Genomic DNA, 23,536 nt, shown 5'->3' with positions numbered 1-23,536 from the left:
CAAATAAATAGCCAGCTTGGTAGTCCACAGGAGATAGGCCAGCATTCATCCAGTAGCTCAGCAGCAGCATCTTCTTCGTATGGATGGACGTCTAGGCCCTGCTAGCTCCCCACACTCTTGACGACGTCTTAGGCTCAAGAGCCTCTTGCACGCCGTACTCTGCACTGAATTCACAATGCAAACACTGTATGGTTCTAATTACATAGGCACTGGTTTCAACAGTACCCCCAACAGAACTTTTGTTTTTCAGTTTGAACAGATTCCTTTGCTCAATTTATCCAAATTGCTCACAACCTAGAGCCTCAGAACTGGGCTGAACTCAGAGAAATAACACTAATTGTTGAATCTGCCCTTGAAGAAAGTTGCTAAGAGACCAGAGAAGTCATTTGACCATCACATATTCCTAGAAAGTGCTGGACTAGAGATGGCATTGACATGTGGGAGGCTGGGAGCATGAAGCTACAATATACTTGCTTGGAATCTACAACACTCTGGGGCTTATAAAAAGCCATGAAACCTGAAGGTGGAGAAATGAAGTCAAAAAGTGTTAAAGTGCCTTGCCTGAGGCCACACAGCTAGGACATGCTGGAACCAGGTCTGCGCAGAGGTCTAGAGATGTTCCCTACAACCCAAGACTGCATACTCTTCCCTGACTGACCCACTCTGCAGGTTACATCAAAGAGCCCTGTCTCCGATTTGGATGGAATGTGAGGCTGAATTGGAACAGCAATTATGCTTTTTTCCAAGTACCTGCCACCACCAAATGTGCCCAGAGGCCCAGCTCAGAAAGGAGTCCTGCCTGGCAACAGTTTACATGTTTGCCCTCATATCAGGTGCAGAAATCCTGGCAAGAGGAACATCTAACCACACTCATCCATCAACAGCCCCATCATGTGCCATGCATACACATTGCCAGGGGCTCCACTCCTGGCATCATTTTCTAAGTATCTCCAGTGCTCAAACCTAAGCCAGCCCTAAAGTGGAGAATTTTCTGCAGTGAGCCAATTCCAAACCTAAGGCTGCCTCTGCGAAGATCCCACTGCCTCTGGGAAGATCCCGCTCCCTTTGAGAGGCACCAAAACACACAGGTGTGGTTACAGTTGTTAAATCAAGCACTCTGTCATGTTCCTGAAAGTGTGCATGGTGTGGTGTGAGTGGCGACTTTACAGCAGAGTCCACAGCCCTGTGGCCCTGCACGTTTCACAGCTCAGGCTGGGACGCTACCTCCCTATGTGCCAGGCTTCTGGTTATAACATTTGAATGGGAAAGAAAATAAGGGACTCAAGGTTGGGTCTAGAACTTAAGGAAAACTTTACAAAAAATAAACAAGCACATGCAAATGAGTAATTCAAAAACTGTGCACACCTGGTCCAAACTCCAGACAGGGTGGCTGTGTGGATCTTTCTAGCTCATTTTAGAGGTGTATATTTTGGAGCAGAACAGATGAGTCCGTGAGCTTTCCTGTAGCTATGACAAACCACTTGAGAAATTCCTCTAAAAGGAGGAAAAGTTTTGGCTCACTGTTTGGGGGGTCTCAGTCCTTGGTCACCTGGTCCCATCACTTTGGTCCTGAGACAAGGCAGAGTGGAGCCTCTGGTAGGAAGAAAAGCTGTTCACCTCATGGTGACCAGGAAGCTAAGAAAGAAGCAGGGGAAGAGAAATGGCTGGAAACAAGATGAATCCCTGTGGTGGTGATTATGGATTTTCAACTTGACAGGATCTGGAAAGACCTGGGAAACAAACCTCTGGGCATGTCTGTGACGGACTTCCTAGACTGGATTAACTAGGGGGAAGGGTTACTCATGCTGGGGTGGCATGTCTGTGACAGACTTCCTAGACTGGATTAATTGGGATGGTATTTGTAGCTCCCAAGAAGGGTTACCCATGCTGGGGTGGGCCTCAGTGGCACAGCTGCCCTCAAGGAGTCCTTGATCATGTAAAGTAACCCTTCACCCATACTCCCGTAACACAGCGAGCTCACTGGCTCATCAAATTGAACTTTGGTGATATGACTGCTTTGGTCTGTCTTCAGTTCCTATCTGAGATGAACAAACATTTGTATCTCATCTCCTCAGAAAAAGGATCATAACAGTAACATGATCATATACTAGCCCTGTCCATGAGCTGGAGTCATATAACAGTAACATGATCATACACTCTAAGTGTTGATAGCACCATTTCATGAGCTAGAGTCTTAGAGTGGATAGAAAGGAGAAGGCAAGCTGAGCACCAGGATTCACCTCTCTCTGCTTCCTGACTTCTGTGGCAATGTGACGTCACATTATGTTTCTGGCACCATGCTTTCCATGACATGATGATGCACCCCCAAACTAAATTAACCCTTCCTTCCTTCCTTCCTTCCTTCCTTCTTCCTTCCTTCTTCCTTCCTTCCTCTCTTCCTTCCTCCCTCCCTCCCTCCCTCCCTCCCTCCCTCCTTCCTTCCTTCCTTCCTTCCTTCCTTCCTTCCTTCCTTCCTTAAGGTTTTGTTTGTTGTTTGGTTAGGTATTTTATAACAGCAACAAGAAAAGTCACTAGTATACTCAATCACTAAGAGCACAACCCCAAGGCCTCCTTCAGCTGAGTACCCTCTCAGGAACAACTATCACCTCCCAAAAGCCCATCCTGATCTACCCATTTCCCCAGAATCCATCAGCTGGCAGCCAAGCCACTATCTCATGGCCTTCAGGAGGGATTTCAGATCCAAACCTCAGCAGGTAGAGGTTCAAATCCCAACCCTCACAATTACAGCTGTGGAACATTAGTGGCATTACTTACCCCCCTAAGCTTTGTTTTCTTTTTATTTAAGTGTGTTACCCTTCGGTTTTATGCTGTACTCATGAGGGTTAATGTGATGCTCCACATGAAGTGCCCTGCTCTGGTACATGAGCACATTGCCACAGGGACCAACTGAATGCTTCTTGAAAACGCAGATCCTGCACTGGTCTTACCGAATCAACATCCCTGGTGAGAGCAGGACCAGAATTCCTTAAAGGCACCCCCACCCCCCCCCCCCCAGTGATTTTTCTGGTTGTGAGTCTGGAGAGTAAGAGGCAACAGGACTCATACACACAGGTGCACCACAGAGACCCCTGATGCCACGGTCACAGAGCCGCTGCATGGGCAACAGCAGAGACAAAAGGAGGCATCTGCAAGCCAGGTTTCACACCCTGCACTTTGCTAGTGTGTGTTTTGTTTTCTAGAGACAAGCACTGGGGAGTCAGAGGCACAAACAGAAGCAACAGTCTGTCCAAGGCAGGAGCCAAGAGAGGAACCTAGGAAGGGCTGACTCAAGCTAGGCACTGGAGCAGGGGAGGGGAGAGGAGACTGGATAAAGGCATCTGGGCTTGAGACGTCGAAGCAGTCTGTCCTTGGCTGGAGGATGACTATTCTGTGACAAGGGCACCACCTACCTGACATTCTGACTCAGCCAGTTGCACAAAGATGTGTTTAGCCTTGGTCTGTGACCAGCAGTAGCTCTCTACACCAAGGCGCTTTCTGCCCATCTTCCCTCTTGGTCTCCTTGGAGTTATTGCTGCATACATGCTCCCTGCTCCTCGATGCTCTTCTTTCCCTACCTTCTTATCAAAGCAGGAACCCACTTAACTTGCTTTGGTCCTAAGCCACAACCTCCCTGTGACTGTGCTGAGCCCAGCATGCCTGCCTTCCCTCCTGCGGCTATGGAGACACCATCTATGGTCCAGGCACCCAGATCCTATCTCTCTGGCCTGTCCAAAACCTTTACATGAACAACTATACCTCCTCACCCCCTCTCCCCAACACTGATGCTGTTTCTCCAGTGGCTATGCCTACCTCAGCCCATGCATGCTGCTCTTTCTCCAAGGAACACACTGAGCCCAACTTTTCAGAGGTTTCCTCTAACAAGGAGTAGGTGTGCTGCACTCTCTTACCTATTTATATCCTGTCCAAACACTAACGATTTAGATTCACGATAATTCTTGAACAGTAAACACCCTGAGGTCAGGGACCTCTGATACATTGTTCACAACCGTAAACCTAGAATTAAGTACCTGGCACAAGGCAGGTGTTCAGTAGTCACTGATATGATCAATAAGTTAAGGTGACATGCACCAATTAGCTACAAGTTAAGTTGTGGCTTAGCGATAGACTAAACCACATCGGGGACAGACTGGACATTACAGATGTGCTGTGTTACTAAGGTCACCTGGATTGCTTGCTTTGCCACCATACAAACCTGCCTGCTCTTGGCCTCCCCAGGGCCAGCTCCCCTCTCCTCACTTCTCTGCTGGCTGCTCTGGCCAGAAGTGCCTCTCACACTCACCCAGATCTCCCTGGTCCCCCAAGACCGCTCAGGCTTATTAAGACCAGATCAGAAAGAAGTTGTAACCCTGGTTACAGTTTGCTTCTTCTACAGTGTGGTTCTTTTCTATTCAAAAAGGGTTTCCTAGGCCTGTGCTCTCACTGCCCCAAAGCAGTCCTTCCTTATTAGAGCTCAGTTGGAGGCCTGGGTGGACCACAATGGGTCTGCCTAGTAGACTATTCATTCAAACACCAATCACTGGCCTGCTAAGAGCTAGAAAGGGCCTCATCCTGGGGGTGGGATGTGTGGGGGGGGAAACAGTCAGACCCTGGCCTGACTCATTTTCTTAAATCAGAGTCTCCCCCTCAATCTCCAATTACTACGTTAATCTTATAATTAGACCCTTTCTGATTTATGTTCCCATTGTCTCAAATCCCTCAAAACTTCCATTCATCCAGCTTTAGTTTTATTACTTAAATCTTTCAAAGACCAGAAAGAATACAAATGCACATAGAGCCAGGGTGAGATGGTTGGAAATTCTGGAGAAGTTACACAATCTCACTCAGGAAAATATTCAAAATACATCACATCTGGGGACTGTGAGGCTTACTGAGCTCCTAGAAAATATAGGACATGTTCCTACCTCATGTTGCCACCTCAGCTGTTCCTCTACCTGTAACTCACTTTCCCTGCCTCATACTTGGATTCCCCTTTACACCTTGGGTTTTTGCCATTGGTCTCTATCATGGACTCCTATGTCCTCTCCGCAGCTCAGCGATGACCTGTGATCATTCCATTTTACTCATGGTTACCATCTCCCCATGGTATGTTAGCTCAGGGGCCATCCCTGCTTTGTCTTGAAATGTCTTACCTGCTCTTTATTACCATCCCACATGCCTGACTCACAGAAGATGTCAGTAAATATTTATTAAACAGGGAAGCAAATGAATATTACACACAAGTGCATCTATAAGCATTATCTCCGGATAGTACAGGCAGGACTTTACAGGTGGGAGGAAGAAGAGATCACCTCAAAAGACACTTCACCAGCCCCGTCCACTTTCAGGTGTTAAACTGGTCAGTCAGAGTAAGGAAGGCAGCCACCACAACCATTCATTTTCTGTGACCCGAGGCCAAGAAGAAAAGTAGGTGCTGGTGCCCTGGGTTCCACTGTGTCATCTCCCCCCCATGGAATATCACCATGCAAAGGTCAGGTGGCAGGAGGAGTTGGCCCACCCCCAAAGATGCCCCCCCAAAGGCTTTTTTGGCCTCCTTCAGCCCAGGAGGGAAATGGAAGGAAGTAGGAGCAGAGGCTAAGAAGTCAAGTAGGAAAAGAAAGTGGGGGCACTGGTGAGCTCAACTGGGTCCCAAAATTCATATGTTAAAGACCTAATCTTTAGTAGCTCAGAATGTGACTGCATTTGGAGAAAGACACTTCAAGGGAATAATTAAGGTAAAGCGAGACTGTGTGGGTGTCCCTAAGGCCAGTGTCCTTGTAAGTGAGATTAGGACAAAGACTTGTCCAGAGGGAATAGTGTGCAAAGGCCCAGGGGAAAACAGCGCCCTGCAGCCAAGGAGTGAGACCCAACGAGAACTCCCTGGGACAACAGTTGGATCTTGGACTCCTGGCCTCTAGAGTCTGTGGACTCCTTTTGGCCAACTAATTTAATCCCACACAAAGGGAGTCTTGATAGAGATGTGTATGAGGTGCCTCAGCTAAAGCCCCCAGTAAGAAAGTCTCCAAACAGATTGCCCAGGCCGGTACACAGGTGTTTATGTGAGCTGGTCCAATCGGGCCTGAACCCTTACTCTGTGTGCCAGTCTACTGAGCACCTCACATATAAAGAAGACTCCTAAGTCAATATTCCCTGCCATCTGTTCAGCCTCATTCTGTCTAAGGACCACATCTGCAGTAGTCAAACATCTCAAAAAAAAAAAGTGGCCTTCATCCCCCGCAGAGCCTCATACAGCACCCCATCTTCTGCTCTCTCTTCAAGACAGAGCCCTCCCATCCTGGTCAAAGAGCTCTTTAGGTAGCTGGTTTGAAGCTGAAGTTGCTATGTAGAGAGCCCTTGTAGGCTGACCAAGAACAGCAGTGGGTGGTCTCTCTCCGGGCCGAGAAGCCCAAACTCAAGATGTCTACAGGGCTGTGCTCCTCCTGAAACCTGAAAGAAAAAGCTCCTTCTGTATCCCCTCCAGCTTCCAGAAGCCCAGTCCAGACATCCATCTTTACTGATGAATCAAGGCCACGCCTGAGACATTACTATCTTCAAGAGTAGTTATGAGAAGTCAGAAGGGCAGGCCTGGTGATGTTCTCATGGAAGAAGGACCTCATGTCAGATTCCTGCCATCTTCTGCACGTGGTCTTAGGGCTCCTGACATCAGAAGGTATGACAGTGTGTAGAGGTTGGGGGCTAACTGATGGGAGGGATCCATCTTTGCAGCTATGAGGAAGTCATCAGCTCTGCTGGGGTGTCATTTCAGTGGGGTGTCTGCTTGGGGGTCACCACCTGTGCTCTATGCGCAGACTCCTAAACTCATTGGCTCGCCCAACTGAACTTGGTGGGGTCATTACTTTGGTCTCTCATTGGTGCCCTATCTGGAGTGAGCAGACGTTCATCCACACCTCTCCAGGGAAAGTTCACAAAACTCAGCTTGCTGACACTCTTTTTTCTTTTTCAAGGCTTCCACCAGGGCATTTGTTGTCCTGGCAGGAAACTCCTAGGCTGGCATTGCCCTTTGAACATTGCACCTAAGACAAGCTGCCACAAGAGAGACCGTCACAAGCAGTAAGAAGCAGTTCCACCCTCAAGGAACTGGTGAGCTAACACAGAAGGAGATTTGAACGGAAAGAGTTCCTAAGTGATGTGGAATCAGAGATGGTTCCAGCAAAGCTCAGCTAGAGCTCTGAGGAAGCATGGTTACCTGCACAGTGATAGCATAGCACAGAAGCGTGGCACAGTGAGTAGAGTACAGACTCCACCCTTCGTACCAGGGTTTGAATCTTGGCTTACCAAACACTGTGGTCTTAGACATGTCACTTACCTTCTCTGTGCTTCGGAATCCTTTTTGGTAAGATGAGTATGTCCAACAAAGCTCCTTCATCGATTCCTAAGTCACTGTGATGACTAAGAGGTCATAGAGACAAGTGGGGTGGCTCACTAGATATAGGTGCTTGCAGTACAAGCCTGGCAGCCCAAGTTCAATCCCCTAGAATGCATGTAAAGGTGAAAGGACCAGACTTTGTTCTACACTATTACGTGTGTGTGTGTGTGTGTGTGTGTGTGTGTGTGTGTGTGTGTGTTTTGCTGGCTTGCATGCACAATTGAATGCTGAACACACATGCACAGTGGCACAAATGCACACACATGCATGCACACATGCACAGTGACATACATGCACACACACACACACACATACAGATTATTTTTTAAAGCAAGAAGTCAACATATGTAAGGTACATTCAGACAGTGCCTAGCATCACTAAGTACTTCATGATCACGTGTTAAATCACTATCTTACATTAAGCAGGCCCTGATGATCTGCCTGCCTCTCCTTCTCCCCATCTGCCCTTTACTTGATACCTTCCTATAAAGTTTGCACTGTGAAGTGACAACATCGGAGTCATGAGGAACCAGCTTCTCGCCCTTCTCATGGTGAAGACAGTCATGGAAAGCCCGTACTTCTGACATCCATTGGTTAATCCCACATGTGTTTTCTGACATTGGTGGAACCAATGAGAGATTGTAACGCTTACAAGGCTGAACACTGGGAGGACATTTTGGACTCAATGAGCTGGCTTCCCCTGGGCAGGCCCACCCTGTTGGCATGAGAATTCCAATCGGTGCCCTGGAAGCTCTTCCTTGCAAAGCAGGCAAAGGCCCCGTGCAGAGGCAGCCCTGTCAAGCAGATTTCAAACTCTCCTCAGCCTCTAGCCAGGAGTTCACGCAGACACCATACCCCAGGCATGCCCTTTCATTCAGACCGCTGGTTTCAATACGCAGGAACCAATAATAAGTCCTTTTCTCAGTGGGCAAATGGACCCAGAAATAGCTAAATGACAACCAGAAACAAATTGTGATCTGGAAAAAATATATTATTGCTACCTAAATTAGCTTTAAAAATTAACCCCCCCAAATGTCATTGTATCCTATGTAAAATACACCCTTTAGATTTTAGATTCAAATAGCGTCTAAACTAGTCATTAACATGTTCCAAAACAATGTTACACTGCTATAAATAGAAGGCTTCAGAAGTGTTTGCTGCTGAGAATGAGTCAGCACACCAAATCTATCCAGTTCATAACTCAGTGTACATTGCCACAGAAAAAGAATGTTATGGACCGGCAGGATGGCTCAGTGAGTAAGGGCGCTTGTCACCAAACTTGGCCATCTGAATTTGACGTTTGGTCCCCAGGACCCGCATGGTAGAAGAAGAGATTCCCACAACTGGTCCTATTATTTCCAGCATGAGATCACACACACACACACACACACACACACACACACACACACACACACACACACACACACACACACACACACACGAGCTACAGTTGTTAGTGTTGTTTTGGATGTAAGGAAAATGATGCGACACCATTTTTTCCAACATCAGGAAGCTGGGGGAGTTAGACTAAGACTCAAGTCTAAATTACTGCTGTCAGGGGTCTCAGCCATAAGAAGAGCGTCTTCAGACACAGATGACGTTACAAGCCACTGAAGGAGCTTCCCTGCAGTTTTAAAGAAATTAGGCCTTGCAAGCACTAACCATCTATAGGTAACTTTGTACCTGGGTGCTCTTTGCATCCTCAGAATATAGAATAGTAAGCATTTCATAATTTGTGAAGAGATGGGTTGATGAACTAAAGGCATAAGAATTGAAAGGGATGAAAAATATACAAAATATACACCAAAGAATTATACTAAAGAGTCCATTAAAAAAATATAGCAAGGTCAATGTAAAATGAATAATTAAAAGTCAACTGCATCTCTAATGCAGATGTGTATAAATATAGAGGAGAGCCAGCTAATATATTTATTCCCAAACCCTGGCCACTGAGAGGGCCTGGAAGCAAAGCACACTGGTAGTGACAGGGGACGAAGAGCCCTTGGTTTCCAGATGTCATACTCAATAAAAACAGGCTCCTTGAAAAATTAACTCCAGGACTGGCAGAGAAAATAAAAATTACCCTCCCTGAAGCATGTTGTGACAACAAAACCTAATAAAGCCTTAAAAATTGTGGGGGGTTGTTAAAAATGATGAAGTAGAGAACCCAGGACCTGTTCCCCACCCCCACTGAATTAACAAACAGACAACAATCCTGAAGTCAGCTTTCTCGGACTCATATCTGTTCAAAACCCTACAACAACCTATACATAAATGGAATTTGAAGATAAGTTATTTATACGATTCTGCCTAAAGAATTGTAATAGATACATTTTATAGAATTTAAACTATGCGTCACTAAAACTGGGGAAAGACTCATGTTTCAAAAACTGGAAAAGGATATGAAGAAATGACATGGTTTTCATCTGTGGAGTAGGGAGACACAGCGGGCAGAGCTGACACCCTGAACACCATTGTATGGGGGCTGAAATGAGCAGCATCTTGGGCCTCTCCTTCTCCAGCTATAGGTTTCTTTCTCTCAGGTGAACTGATCCTGATTGTCAATGGCAACAGTCATTCAGAGCACAAAGAGTCTGCTTATTCAAGGATCAGACATCTGTAGCTTTAGCAGCCCAGGGAAGGATTAGCTCCATGGGATTTGCTTAAGAGCAAGCTGAAGTGGCTGTTGGTCTGGTGTGTGGAACATGCTTCTTCACTGGTAAGTCAAGTTGACTTACCAGAAACACTCTGTGTGTCCTCTCCATGTGTGCTTTATACACGGGCTTTCATTGCTGAAGCTTGGTTGAGATCCACAAGCATGGACAAATATTAGAAATATTCATTTTAAATAAAGAGGGACTGGAGAGATGGGTCTCAGTTAAGAGATCTGGGGTTCAATTCCTAGTATCTCCATAGTGGTTCACAACCATGTGGAACTCCAGGTCCAGGGAATCATACACCCTCTTTTGGCTTCTGTGGATACCAGGCACACACATGGTGTATATATATATATATATATATATATATATATATATATATATATATATATATATATACACATACATGCAGGCAAAACACTCATATAAAGCCAGGTGGTGGTGGCACACACCTTTAATCCCAGCACTTGGGAGGCAGAACCAGGCAGATCTCTGTGAGTTTGAGGCCAGCCTGGGCTACAGAGCAAGATCCAGGACAGGCACTAAAAACTACACAGAGAAACTCTGTCTCTTATATTTTTGGTTGTGAGCCTATCCTTTAACAGCTGAGATATCCCAGGTGGCTCAGAGCTTAAGAGCACTGGCTGCTCTTCTAGAGGTCCTGAGTTCAATTCCCAGCAACCACATGGTGGCTCACAACCATCAATATTGAAATCTGGTGCCCTCTTCTGGCCTCTGCAGGCAACATGCAGGAGGAATATTGTATACATAATAAATAAATAAATCTTAAAAAAAAAAAAAAAGCCCTGTCTCAAAAAAAAAAACAAAAAAAAACAACAACCACTCATATATAATAAATTAATTAAATAAAGGTATTAGTCACCCTTAAGTGTATAGGACATTTGTCTGAATTCTCAAAATAACTTTTACCATTAATAATTGTTACAAATATATCAATGAACATAGTAACTGTCTTCAATTTCCCCTCCCTCATCAAGGATCTTACATGAATGAAAGGAAAGGTCCGTTAACAAACGATTCTTTTTCACAATAGTTCTATAAACAGAGCTTTGGTGCGACTCAGTTTCCTGTTTATGACCATTGGTCCCAAGTTACACAAGCACACAGCTGAAACTGTTGTGGTTTATAGAAAATAGCAAACACTCTTACACTGGTCCATGTGTGCATGTGTGCATCAGTGTCATCCAAGTCAAACACACACTCTCTACAAGCTCTTTACAGAAACCACAGTGGAGTGCAGGGATGAACGGAGGGTGGGCGGGCTTGTCACAGTACAAATTCAAGATCTCTGCTGGCAAATATGTGCATTTCATCCCCAACAACTGTAGTGTTTGCCCCAGGCTAGTCCAAACTCTTAGGTTATATTTTCTTTTTTTTTAAATAAAGAATTTCCTTTTATTATTTTTAATTATGTAGAGGGTGTGTGCCTGAATGTGGTTGTATGCACATGGATGCAGCCAGTGGTATCATTCACCTGGAGATGGAGTTACAAACACTTGTGAGTCACCTAACATGGGTGCTGGGAACTGAACCCAGTTCCTCTGCAAGAACATCAAGTGCGTTAACCACTGAGCTATCTCAGCCCCTGAACTTGATGCTAGATTTTCAACATGGCCGTCCGTTTCTGTGTTACCATTGCTTTTGTCCAGTGTCCTAGTATGTAACATCTCCAGTTTCCACAGGCAAGAGAACCTTCTAACCAGTACATGAGATGTGACATCCTCTTTGCTCCTCCTCCACATCTACCCATCAGGTCAACTGCTTTACAGCCTTCAACGCCTGCCCATGCACCACCCACAGCCAATCTTGTCTAAACTCTTGCTGTGTTGCAGGCTTCGTGATAAAGCTGAGGACAGAGACAGGATCCTCGGATCACAGAAGTCTCTCAGAACAAAAACTCAAAAATCTGAGTAATAGTGAGATTCCAAACCTTCTTAAAGGGATCTTTAGGGCCAGAAACACCAGTGAAAAATTTTCACACGCAAACAAAACTCAGACTTATAAATTCCCCTGCCTGCTGACACAGCTACATTAAAACACAGGCCTTGCTGTTATAGATGCACCACCAAAAATAAACCACTACCGTGGAACCAGAGTCTATTTTAAGAAATGACCTTTATTCACTTTGTAATTTTAACTTTTCTAGATCCTTTTGGCATGAAATTCTAAATCCTGGCTGGTCTCACAAATTTATTTTTAGAAAGTTCGAGGAAACAGAACTGTTTTAGTAAACCCCTCCACTGCCAAGCACTAGCAGTACACAAGCGGAGTGAAGTCCGCCTCACTCAGATACAAACAAGGGGCTAGTGACACCCTCCCTGTCCTTCTCCACCTGCGCCCAACCACCTCTCCTGTCTCTGAAAAACAACCGCATACAAACCCCTGCCCACACTGGGTGACAGCGGCCAGTAGGCCAGCCTCCAGAGCTCAGCTTTTCCTTCCTTCCCCAAACATGCTTCTTGCCAGCAATTAGTCCATTTTCTCAAGCCCCTCAACTATTGGAACAGAAAGCAACTTTAGCTCATTCTTCCTTTTGGAGGAAAGTATCACCAGACTGAAGAGTTACACAGATCCGCCCTGACCCAGAGACGCAGTCTGCTGCGTGGACCTGAGAAGCCACTTCCCACTCTGTCTGGGCGTGTCAGCCCCTGTGCACAGCCTGTCCTACAGACCCAACAAAAGCTGGAAAGGTGACACAGGGCCAACCTATCAATCAGTCAAACTGCAACTTGGGGAACAAGTGGTGGCCTTCGGTTGGCAAATCTGGGGGAACAACAGATATGGATCTCCGTGAGGCCTTCATACCTGCTCTACCCACACCTGGGACAACTCTCGCCAACACTGGCTGAGGTAAGCAACCCAGGGTACCCAGAATTAAATATCCAAGCTACAACTGATAGTTAAATGGGGAAAAACTCAGTTTTGCTAATATTTAATATTCAGATTGTCATAGGGGCCTTCACCTGGTCTCCAAGTCAGGTGATCACTTGAGTGTCTGAGAGAGAAGGAAGGCCACCAGCCTAGCATGTGACCATGACACATGGTCAAATAAAATATGGATTCTCTTCCCTTAAATAGCAGAACAAATACAACCCGAATTGAAATGAGAACTGAGCATGAAATTCTTTGAGTATGCAGCTCTTCCCAGTCATCTCATGCTGAAGCATTTAAAATGGCTGACAAAGGGGAGGAGACAAAATGGCAGGTTTGAAGCCAGCAGCACCGTCCAATTCTCCACGGTTCTGAAACATCCAGGAAACTACTTCTCAGCAACACGTGAAACTAAAAGGACGCACTGAAGTTTAAACAGAGGCCATTGTTGGGAGACCAGAGACTGGTTGCCAGAGGGTGAGAAAGGGCACAATCGTGCACAGACCAGATGGCCCGGCTGCTTGGGGAGTGGGGAGGGAGGACTGTCCAGGGGCCGAAAGAGAACGATGGGCAGGCAGCCTGGAGAACCAGTGCAGAAACGAAGCAGAAACGGAGGTCTGACCACAGCTGATTTAGAAATTGCCCAACACTGCCCCTGGAGAATCCCTCTGCCTTTCCCAGTTTCTCGGTGTAAAAGTGGAATGCTGTGACTGGGAGCCATCTTGGAGCTGCTACGCTGGGAACTGTTAGTTCCTGTGGTGGTTAGAGCTAAGTGTCAACTCGACGTGATCTAGAATCATCTGGAAGACAGGCTCATGAGGGACTGTCCAGACCAGGTTGGCCTGTGGGCATGTCTGTGATGGGCATCTGACTACAGTAATTGAGGTGGGAAAACCAAGCCTACTGTAGGCAACGCCATTCCCTAGGGTCCATCCTGCACTGTGTGAGAGTGAGGAAAGTGAGCTGAGTGGTAAGCACGCATGAATTCACCCTTTCTCTGCTCTTGACTGTGGACTGTGACTAGCTGCTTCAAATTCCTGCCTTGACTTCCCCACAATTACGAACTGTAATAAGAATTAGGAAAAAATGAAATAGCATAAAAACAACAAAGTGACAGAAAACAGCACATACAATTCCATTCTCACTCTGATTAGAAATGGCCTTAATGCCAGACAGTGGTGGCGCACGCCTGTAATCCCAGCACTCAGGAGGCAGAGGCAGGTGGATCCTTGTGAGTTCAAGGCCAGCCTGGTCTACAGAGCGAGTTCCAGGGCAGCCAGGGATACACAAAGAAACACCATATTAAACAAAACAAAACAAAGAATATTCACTGCTGATAGCACAATATCTAAAGAAGAACTGGTATTATAATTTTCACTCTCCCCATAGCAAGGAGTTTTTCTAATGTCAGCCATAAAGCCATTGTAATGGGTAGCTGTTCTCGCTATGTCCTGAAGCACCACCCCAGTGAGGCAGCAGGTAACTGTTACACCTGCCTATGACCTTGGAGTACAAGCCCCTGGGGTGTGGCTGCTGGGGTGGGGTGGGGATCCTTAAGATCTGGGATGCACTCAGGCTCACTTTGCTACTAGTTTTGGATGCTGGGACAGACCAGGGCATATCTCACCAGAGAACAGCATTGGACCGTGCCTCATCCTTCCAGGATCCTGCGACAAATTCCTTTATTCTGTCTTGTGAGTTAACCCCCAAATAAATTCCTTTTATCATTAAGCAGACTCCATGGATTGCTAGTGATATAATCCCATTAAGCCACTCTTACCCAGATACCTAAGTCAAATAAGGATAACAATTGGCAAAAGACCAATGCTCTTAGTGAACATTAATGCAAAAGAAAAAGAAAAAAAGTTCAACAAAATTCAACAGACTAAATTCAACAAACACTAAAAAGACCATGCACCATGAAAGTGTTAGTTGTATTCTAGGAATGCAAAGACGATTCAACAAATGCAAACTGGTCAATAAGACAGCCCCAAATAGAATCAATAGCAAACTCACATGATCATTTCAACAGATGCTTGAGGTCATTTGACAAAAATCAACTTCTCTTCATGATAACTGGTCAGAAGAAACTACATATAGAAGCACTGTGACTCAACATAATAAATGCTATATATCGTTCACATATTGAAGGGGAAAAACTCAAATCATTTTCTCTAGAATTAGGAAGAAGCTAAGAATGTCCACTGTTGTTGTTTTTATTCGACACAGTACTTAAATTTTAGCTACAGCAGTAAGACAAATAAATAAGTAAATAAGGTATACAGATGGAAGAGGGAGATGTCGAATTATCCCTATTTGCAAATGATAGGATCCTACACTTAGAAGGCCTTAAAGATCCACCAAAACCTTCTAGACCTGACAAACCAGTTTAGCAAAGTAACAGTATAAAAAAAAAATCAATATAAGGGGCTGGAGAGATGGCTCAGAGGTTAAGAGCACTGGCTGCTCTTCCAGGGGTCTTTCTTGAGTTCAATTCCCAGCAACCACATGGTGGCTCACAACCATCTGTAATGAGATCTGGCGCCCTCTTCTGGCCTGTAGTCATACATGCTGTGATGTAATAAATAAATAAATCTTTTAAAAAAATCAATATATAAAACTCAGTAGCTTTTTATATACCAATAATGATTCTGCTGAGAAAGCAATTAGGAAAATAATCTCATTCATAAAGGTCTAAAAAAGTCCTGGGGATAAACCTAACCAAAGAGGTGAGAGACTGTTCAGTGAAAGCTATCCAACACTGAACAAAGAGCCTGAAGAAGACCCTCAAACGTGTTGTTTTGATTCAATGGCTGCCCCTCAAACGTGTTGTTTTGATTCAATGGCCACCCCTCATTCCACTGCTGCCTTAACCGGCAACTGCATCTCAGAAGCTACCAGCAGCCATTAGGCAGCCCTGGTCCAGCCAGGCAGAAATCTGTTCTCTCAGGCACCGGCTCTATCACGGCAACTAAAGGAAACTTTATCTGAATCTCGATCCTTCTATAGAATTTAGGATTCAAAAGTTGAGGGGGAATTCTGCTAGTCCAGAAAGGCTGAATAGCAAGTAGCTCACTTTCCCTCATTGCTCATGTCTCCCCCAAAAAGGGGCTGTCCTTCTGTTCAGCACCCCACTAAAGAAGCCTCCTTGCATTTAGTTCCTCACTTCCACTTCCTGTGAGCTAGTTGCTGACTCAGCCTCCTGACCCCAGGTTAATTTTATTGAATCAAACAAATGTAACACATCTTTGCATTGTTATCAAAAGCAGCAGAAACAAATGTAACACACCTTTACACAGTTAAAATAATATTCCACAACAAAGACAGAAAGAACTCCAGTGCTAATGAGTAAGCAAAAACAATATAATTAAGATGTAGGTTGGGTAGTGGTGGCCCATGCCTTTAATCCTAGCACTCAGGAGGCAGAGGCAGGCGGATCTCTGTGAGTTCGAGGCTAGTCTGATCTCCAAAACGAGTTCCAGGAAAGGCACAAAGCTACACAGAGAAACTCTGTCTCAAAAAAACAAAAACAAAAATGTCTATGTTACCAAAAGCCATCTACTGCTTCAGTGTATGTGATCCCCATCAAAATCCCAGTGACTTTTTCACAGAACTAATTGAACGCACAAAAACACCCTGAGCAGCCATAGCAATCCTAATCAAAAAGAGCACCTCTGGAGACGTCACAGTACCTTACTTCAAATTATACTGCAGAGCCATGGTAAACAAAACCTCATGGAACTGTCACAAAAACAGAACCAGACTAAAGGAATAGAGAACCCCTCAAACACACCCATGCAGTTGTAGCCATCTGATTTTCAACAAATACCCAAAATATATGTTGGAGAAACTAGAGCTAGCCACTTTAACAAATTGTGATGGGAAAGCCGGACAATGGCAGGTAGACCACTAAAGTAGATTCCTGCCTGTCACCCACCCGGATCAAAATCAAAACAAGGTGATTCAAGACCTTGGTGTGAAATGGGAAACAGGAGGACCCATCAAGCCACAGGGATATACCATGACATTCTAAACGTCATTCACGGGACTCCAAGGGGCCAGACAATAATAGCAAGACATGATGATGGGAGTGTATACCATTAAAAAGCTTCTACACATCACAGGAAACAACTAACAGTGAAGGAACATACAGAATGGGATAAAATCTTCACCAGCAATTCAACTAGTAGAGAGTTAATATTCAGGATTTACAGAGAATTCAAAAACTAATCCCCAGAACAAACAGACAAACTGATGAGATACTTTCCAAAAGAATTAACAAACAGTGGTAAATACATGAAGAAGTGTTTGACATCTTTAGTCTGGAAATGCAAATCAAAACTACATTGAGAGAGTATCTCATCCCAGTCAACATGGTACCATAAAGAGAGCAACAAGATGTGCTAGTGGAATTCATAGAAAGAAGTTCTTACACAGTGCTGGTGGGAATATACATTAGTGCAATCACTGTGGCAATCGGAATGGAGCATGAATAAATAAAACTACTATATAGTGCAATTACACCGTAAGTCCTGGGACATACCCAAAGGAGTCAAAGCTAGCTTACAATAGAAATACCTGCATGTCTGTGTTGATTTTCACACTGCCTACAACAGCGAGGATATGGAATAGCCTAGATGTCCATCAGCGGATGACTGGATGAAGAAAGTGTGGTGAATATACACAGCAGAGCAGTGGTTCTTAACCTGTGGGTCCGGACCCTTCAGCTCAAACAACCCTTTCACTGGGGTAGCCTAAAACCACCAGGAAACACAGATATTTACATTATGATTTATAACAGTACCAAAAATTACAGTTATGAAGTGGCAAAGAAAATAATTTTATGGGTAGGAGTCATAAACAAAATGAGCCAGACTGAGAAAGAAAATGTCCTGCTTCTCCCTCTTGTGCAGAATGTAAATTTTAAGGGAAGCAGAAGCTGAACTATTGGGACAGGGGGCGGGAGGAGGGAGAGATGGGGAGGGAGAGACGGGGAGGGAGAGACGGGGAGGGAGAGACGGGGAGGGAGAGAAGGGGAGGGAGAGACGGGTCAACGCGTGGATGCGATCACAGGCGTGAGAACTGAAACCCGTTGTCTTGTATAATTAATACACAACAATAAAACACTTCCTTAGGGAAGAATTACATGGATTTTCCCCCAAACATTCCAAATTTGCTGACTGTCTGGGATGACAACTGGCCTCCAGTAGGAATCTGTTGGACAATGACCTGATATTTGCAGACTAATAAAGACAGACCCTCTGTTTTAGCAAAGTAGGGCTCTTGTGCCAACAGTGTGTGGGAAAGTAAACAGTTTTCTAAGAAAATAACATGTCTCATGGAGAAGAAAGCATTCTGAAAGGCAGTTATTTGGGAACATGTGCCTGTCTTCTTGTGGCAAAGCCAGAAATTCATTAACTTTAAAAGTTTCATATTTTCATTTATTTAAATGGGGAAATAAATTTTTCTAATGTATTTTTTTTTCCAACAGAAAACTGTCAGTGCTTTTTGAACGGGTTGTCTGAAACATTAAGGCACATGATTTTCCTTAGCAGAGAACGATGAATTTAGCATGAAATGAGAGCAGTGACTCACCAAGTTTCTGTGGGAAAAAAACCTGAGTGAATTCTGTGTAAGTGTGCACAGCATGAAACCTGTCACCCAGTGTCAGCTTGGTGGCTCCTCTGTCTGTCACCATCCAAAATTTTTTGAAAAGCATGTTCTTTTGGTCTGTACTACAGTACTATAATTCAGAGCTTCCAAATACAACAGTAATTGACCCTACACTACAAAGAAAGGAAGAAAGAATCCGAAGTCGGAAGGAAAAGAAAAGCAGAGATAAAAGAGAAGACAGTGAGTAGACAACAAAAGTGACATGGCCCTGGCCTTCACCCACCCCCCAACGCTGTGCATTCTTGAGCAAGAGCAGGTCACCACCTCATGCCACTCTGACTTCTCAGTCTGTGTTCTAAGTATGCTAGAACAGAGCATGTCAGGGACACACTTGAAGAAGCTAATGAGCTACTCATGTATCCTGAAACTAGTTCCAGCATCATGAAAATTTTAATGATTTTTTTCCCACACAGGGTCCTACTATATAGCTCAGGCTGGTCTTAAACTTGTCATATAGGCTGGGTCAACCTCAAATTCTCAGTCCTCCTGCCCCAGGCTCTCCAGTGTTGAAATTATAGGTATGTACCACCATGCCTTGCAGCATAGAATGCTGTTTTGGTTTTCTGTTTGTTTTTAGTACTGGGATCAAACCTGGGGCCTCCTACATGCTAGACAAGGACTCTACTATGCCCTCAGCACATGCCTCCATCTTTTCAGGGATCATTCAGATGTACGACCTGTGAGACCAATTTGGAACCGTTGAGCGACAAGCACCAAACTAAATGTGTCCCAATTACATTTGTAGACATGTCTAATTATCCACAATAACAAATAATTAAAGCAAAAATAATTGGCATCTGTTGGAGAAAATTAAAAGTATCTTCATCATCATTATCTTCTATTCCCTTTTGCATATTTACACTATATGGTAAAAAAAAAAAAAACACTTTATCTTTTGTTTATCTTTTCAGTTTTTTTCTTTCCATGTAGTGAGATACTTACAGTATGTTAGGATGCTCACACATGCATTAATTTATACACAAATTCGCATCTACCACATGGCACACTCAACTACCTATCATTTACGGAGATACCACTCATCAAGACCGTCCAAGCACTAACCCAGACACTCTAAGCTCCAGAATTACCCCCTCTTCTGGCAACACTTCATCTCCTCAGCAGCACTTCCAGGAGCAAAGATTTGGAGTTAGGGCTGGATTCAAGCGCTCACACCCATCCTAAGGTAAAATGCTGTTTCTTAGCCTCCTCCTTTGAGCACCTCCCAGCCCAAGATGAGGCCCGGGTGTGAGGGCCTGGCACATCACCAGGCCCGAGTAAGCCGCACCGACCGCAGGCACCCTCATCTCCACCAAGTGCTTGCCAGAGTGCGGCGTCTGCTTCTGCCCACTGACGGTCTCCTTGGCCCCTGGGACTGCGGGTTGGCGCATCAGATGAAATGCATCTTTGCTGACAGTGAAGTAGTACTACGGATATAACCGGAAATGCTACCCGAGTCTCCTAGGCATAAGGGTGCAAAACCTAAAAGTTTGGCAAGACAGCCGCCTCTGAAGCCCAGGTCAGTCCCGGGCTGGCCGGGCGCCATCTGGGTGATGGACATTTGCTACGAAGCCTGGAGCTTCCTCCTCTACAAGCTGGAACCTGACTACAGCTTTCACTCACTCTGACTTTGCCCACCCCACCTAGGAAGGCATGCGGCCAGGGCGGCGCTCCCACTGGCTTGTACCAAGAGCACTGCGCCCAGGTCACAGGGTCCCCAGCCAGTCCGGCCTTAGGACAGCCTGGTCCCCGCACTTGAGGTCTTTCGCTCCAGTGAGGAAAAGAAGACCCATCCTTTGGCCACGGTGTCGGGCCCATGTAGAGAACCAGTCACAACTCTAGACCCAATCCTCGCTACCCGTGGGGACCGTACCTGGATGGTGTGGCCGCTGCCCTGTGCGGTGGGGCCGCCCACCAGTTTGCAGTAAAGCTCCGGCCGGGGCCTTGCGACCTCCGGACCCCGCTCTCCGCAGGTAGCGGTGGCCCAGATCCTTGCCGCCTGGGCTAGGTTGAAGTAAGGCGGGTGCAGGCTGAGCGCGGCCGCCGGAGGGTCCTGAGCCACCATGCTCCAGCAGGGCGACATCCTCAGCAGCAGCAGCAGCAGCAATAGCGTGAGCAGCCGCGTTGAGGATCGCGGTGCCCACCCTGGAGCCACCGCCATCCCGTGGCCCTGGGTCTCCTGCCTGTGCGTGGCGTGGCACCACGGAGCAGGCGGCTGCCACTCCCAGCGCTCCTGGGCAGCTCCGGGATGTGGGCGGCGCCCCGGGCCGCGCCCCTAGGTCCACTGCTGAGCCCGCCTTGGTTGCGGAACCTACAGCTACTTCTGGCACCGGAGCCATCAGGAACCAGCAGAAGTGGACTCTGTGGGCTGCAAACTACCCCCCCCCCACACACACACACACACAAAGCCCGGAGCACCAGCGAGCGTCCTCCGACTGACCTAACACAAAGGTCAGAAATCAAAGCGCTCTTCTCTCCAAATATTCAGGGTCTCCAGCTTCTGGGAGGCTTGCAGGAAACCGCCTCTGCCTGTAGAACTTTTGTCAAAGACAGTTCCCGTTCCCAGGCGAGGAATTAAAGAAAGGATCTCCCTGAATTAGCAGTGGTGGAAAGTACACACCTAAACCACAAACCAGTGGTGCACGCTGTGGTTAGCCGAACTGGAAAGGTACCTCGGGGAATCCTTTAGATGTCCAGGTACTACTCCCTCCGGGCTGAAGCTTGGTCACACTCCAACATTGAGTCACAATAGGCCCCCTAAGTTATTAGAGGAGGTGCCATTGCTGGAGAAACCAGCATGCTCAAGGGCTTTGAGTGTCCCAGACAACAGGACTAAAGCTTTGAAGTTTAGGGAAGGGGGAAAGAAAACACCACTCCGCCAGGATACAGAGTTGGGGACAAAATGGCACAGGAAAGGTGCTGTGGTCTGAATATCCCTGCCCCTCCCCCAAAAACTCCTAGGCTGAAACCCTGCAGTTCCGCTTGTACAGACTTATATCCAGAAACACTCAAGTACATACATCGTGGGATTGGTACTGGTGAATGGGATTAGTGTCCTTACAAATGAGCCCCAAGCTAGACATGGTGGCCCACATGTGCAATCCAAAACTATGGAAGGCTGAGGCAGGTGGATTGGGTGCTGAAGGTCAGCCTGAGCTACATAACAAAACCCCATCACAAAAACAAACAAACAAACAAACAAAAAACCAAAATGAATGAAAAATAAGAGACCAGAATGTGCAGGCTAGCACTTGCAGTGTGCACTGCATGAGGGCACAGTAAAAAGATTGTTGTGTAGAAACCAGGATGCAATCCCAACCACCACAAGACATCTGTTGGTGATGTCACGTCTGGGCGACTTTGTGTTACTCCGCTGTAAAAGCTCAGGTGGACTGAGATGAAGGACTGAGCCCAGTGGTGTATTTCTAAAATGCTGGGTTAGTTATGCGACCTACTTAATCTTCTGCTTGTTCTTCGTAAATGCGGAGGGAACCGAATTCATGAGCCTACCTAATATAAAGGAAAAGCCGTAGGAACGGATTGAAAACTTAAATGTCAGCACCTTACCCAACAAAAAGCGGAAAGCAAGGGCAGGAGAAACTGTTTCATAGTGATGTCTGCCTAATCCTTTAATAGTACAGCTTTTACAAAACAAACTCAGAGAAGCTGAACATCAGGGCTATGAGAGCAGACAATTTACATAAAAGAAAATTTAAAGCAAATAAACATAGCTGGTCAACGAGAATTTTGATCTTCCTGGGAATAAGATGCGAACAAGACGCCAGCCAATAAGCCCCATCTTTCACTTATCAAACTGATAAAATCAATGAAGTATAAAATTGAGGATTGAAGAGAATTCATGAAATCAGTACATTCTTGGTAAAAGTGCAGAACCCTTCCATTTGAGGGGAGGAATTTGCAGCTTAGCAAAAGACTCCAATACATAGTTTGTCCTGCAGTTTCACTTGTAGGGATTTATAGCCCTGAAATAATCAGGGATGTTTATTAAGATTTGATCCAATGTTTCCTTGAAGCTGTTTAGTTTGTTCATTTTAAGTTTATAAGACCCTAAATGTTATTGCAAGGCTATAAGAACAACCTTAAAGAAATATATCTTGACATGTTTGCAATATTTAACAAAAAGGAAATGATTTAAAAATGCACAATTTATCAATTCTATCTCTAGCACTAGCAAAGTGAAATTAAGAAAAAAAAATCCATTTATAACAGCATCAAAAAGAATAAAATTTTTAGGAATAAAGTAAACTAAAAAGTTCAACCTTGTCCTGTAAAAACTGAACATTTTTCAAAGATGTTTCAGAAGAACTTGATACAGATGTAACTTGTGTAAGGGTTCTGTCCTTAATTATGTCATCAGCCTAGGACGGGGCCCAGCCAAAAAGGTGGGCGGGTCCTCTGTGTGTCTCCTTTTCTCTTTCCCCTCTCTTCCCTCGATGCTGTCTCTCTGTCTCTCTCTCTCTGTCTCTGTCTCTCTATCTCTCTCTGTCTCTCTCTCTGTCTCTGTCTCTCTCTCTCTCCCTCCCTCTCTCTCCCTCCCTCCCTCTCTCCCAATAAAGCTCTAAAAGGTAACTAACTATGTTGCACTGAATCTTCTGTCCAGCACTCTCCACCAGCGGCCAGCTGCAAGCATGGGTCAGCCACCAGTGCTGCTGCCTTAACGAACATATGGCTAGTGACTCAAGCACTCTTGCTCAATTGGCATAGCTGTGGTGGGCAGCCAGCCACAAGCAGCGCCGTTTAACCAACACCTTGACTTACAATGAAGCAAAATCCTATAAGTTCATCATAAAGTGACAATATTATAAGTCAAAAGATGAATTTCGGACACCTAACCTACTGACAATGTAGCTTAGCAACGTGGGGCTCTATAGAGTTTTGTGTTTTCACCTTCTTGGGCATGTGGGGAATCTGG

At 45.5% G+C, this 23,536-nt stretch overlaps 1 protein-coding gene across 1 annotated transcript in view; it reads right to left on the bottom strand.

Annotated features, from left to right (window-relative positions):
• Positions 1 to 20,797, bottom strand: part of Lama3 (laminin subunit alpha 3) — a 252,313-nt gene extending 231,516 nt beyond the window's left edge. Inside the window, 1 exon segment of the mRNA XM_036204961.1 lies at positions 20,477 to 20,797. Within this exon segment, the coding sequence (XP_036060854.1) occupies positions 20,477 to 20,764 (288 nt within the window). The 5' untranslated portion in view covers positions 20,765 to 20,797.
• Positions 20,798 to 23,536: the final 2,739 nt, after the last annotated feature.

This window comes from Onychomys torridus, chromosome 13 (assembly GCF_903995425.1).
Source record: "Onychomys torridus chromosome 13, mOncTor1.1, whole genome shotgun sequence".
In the NCBI taxonomy this organism is placed as follows: Eukaryota; Metazoa; Chordata; class Mammalia; order Rodentia; family Cricetidae; genus Onychomys; species Onychomys torridus.
Note: the sequence above shows the minus strand (reverse complement) of the source record. Positions and strands in the feature narration are given on the sequence as shown.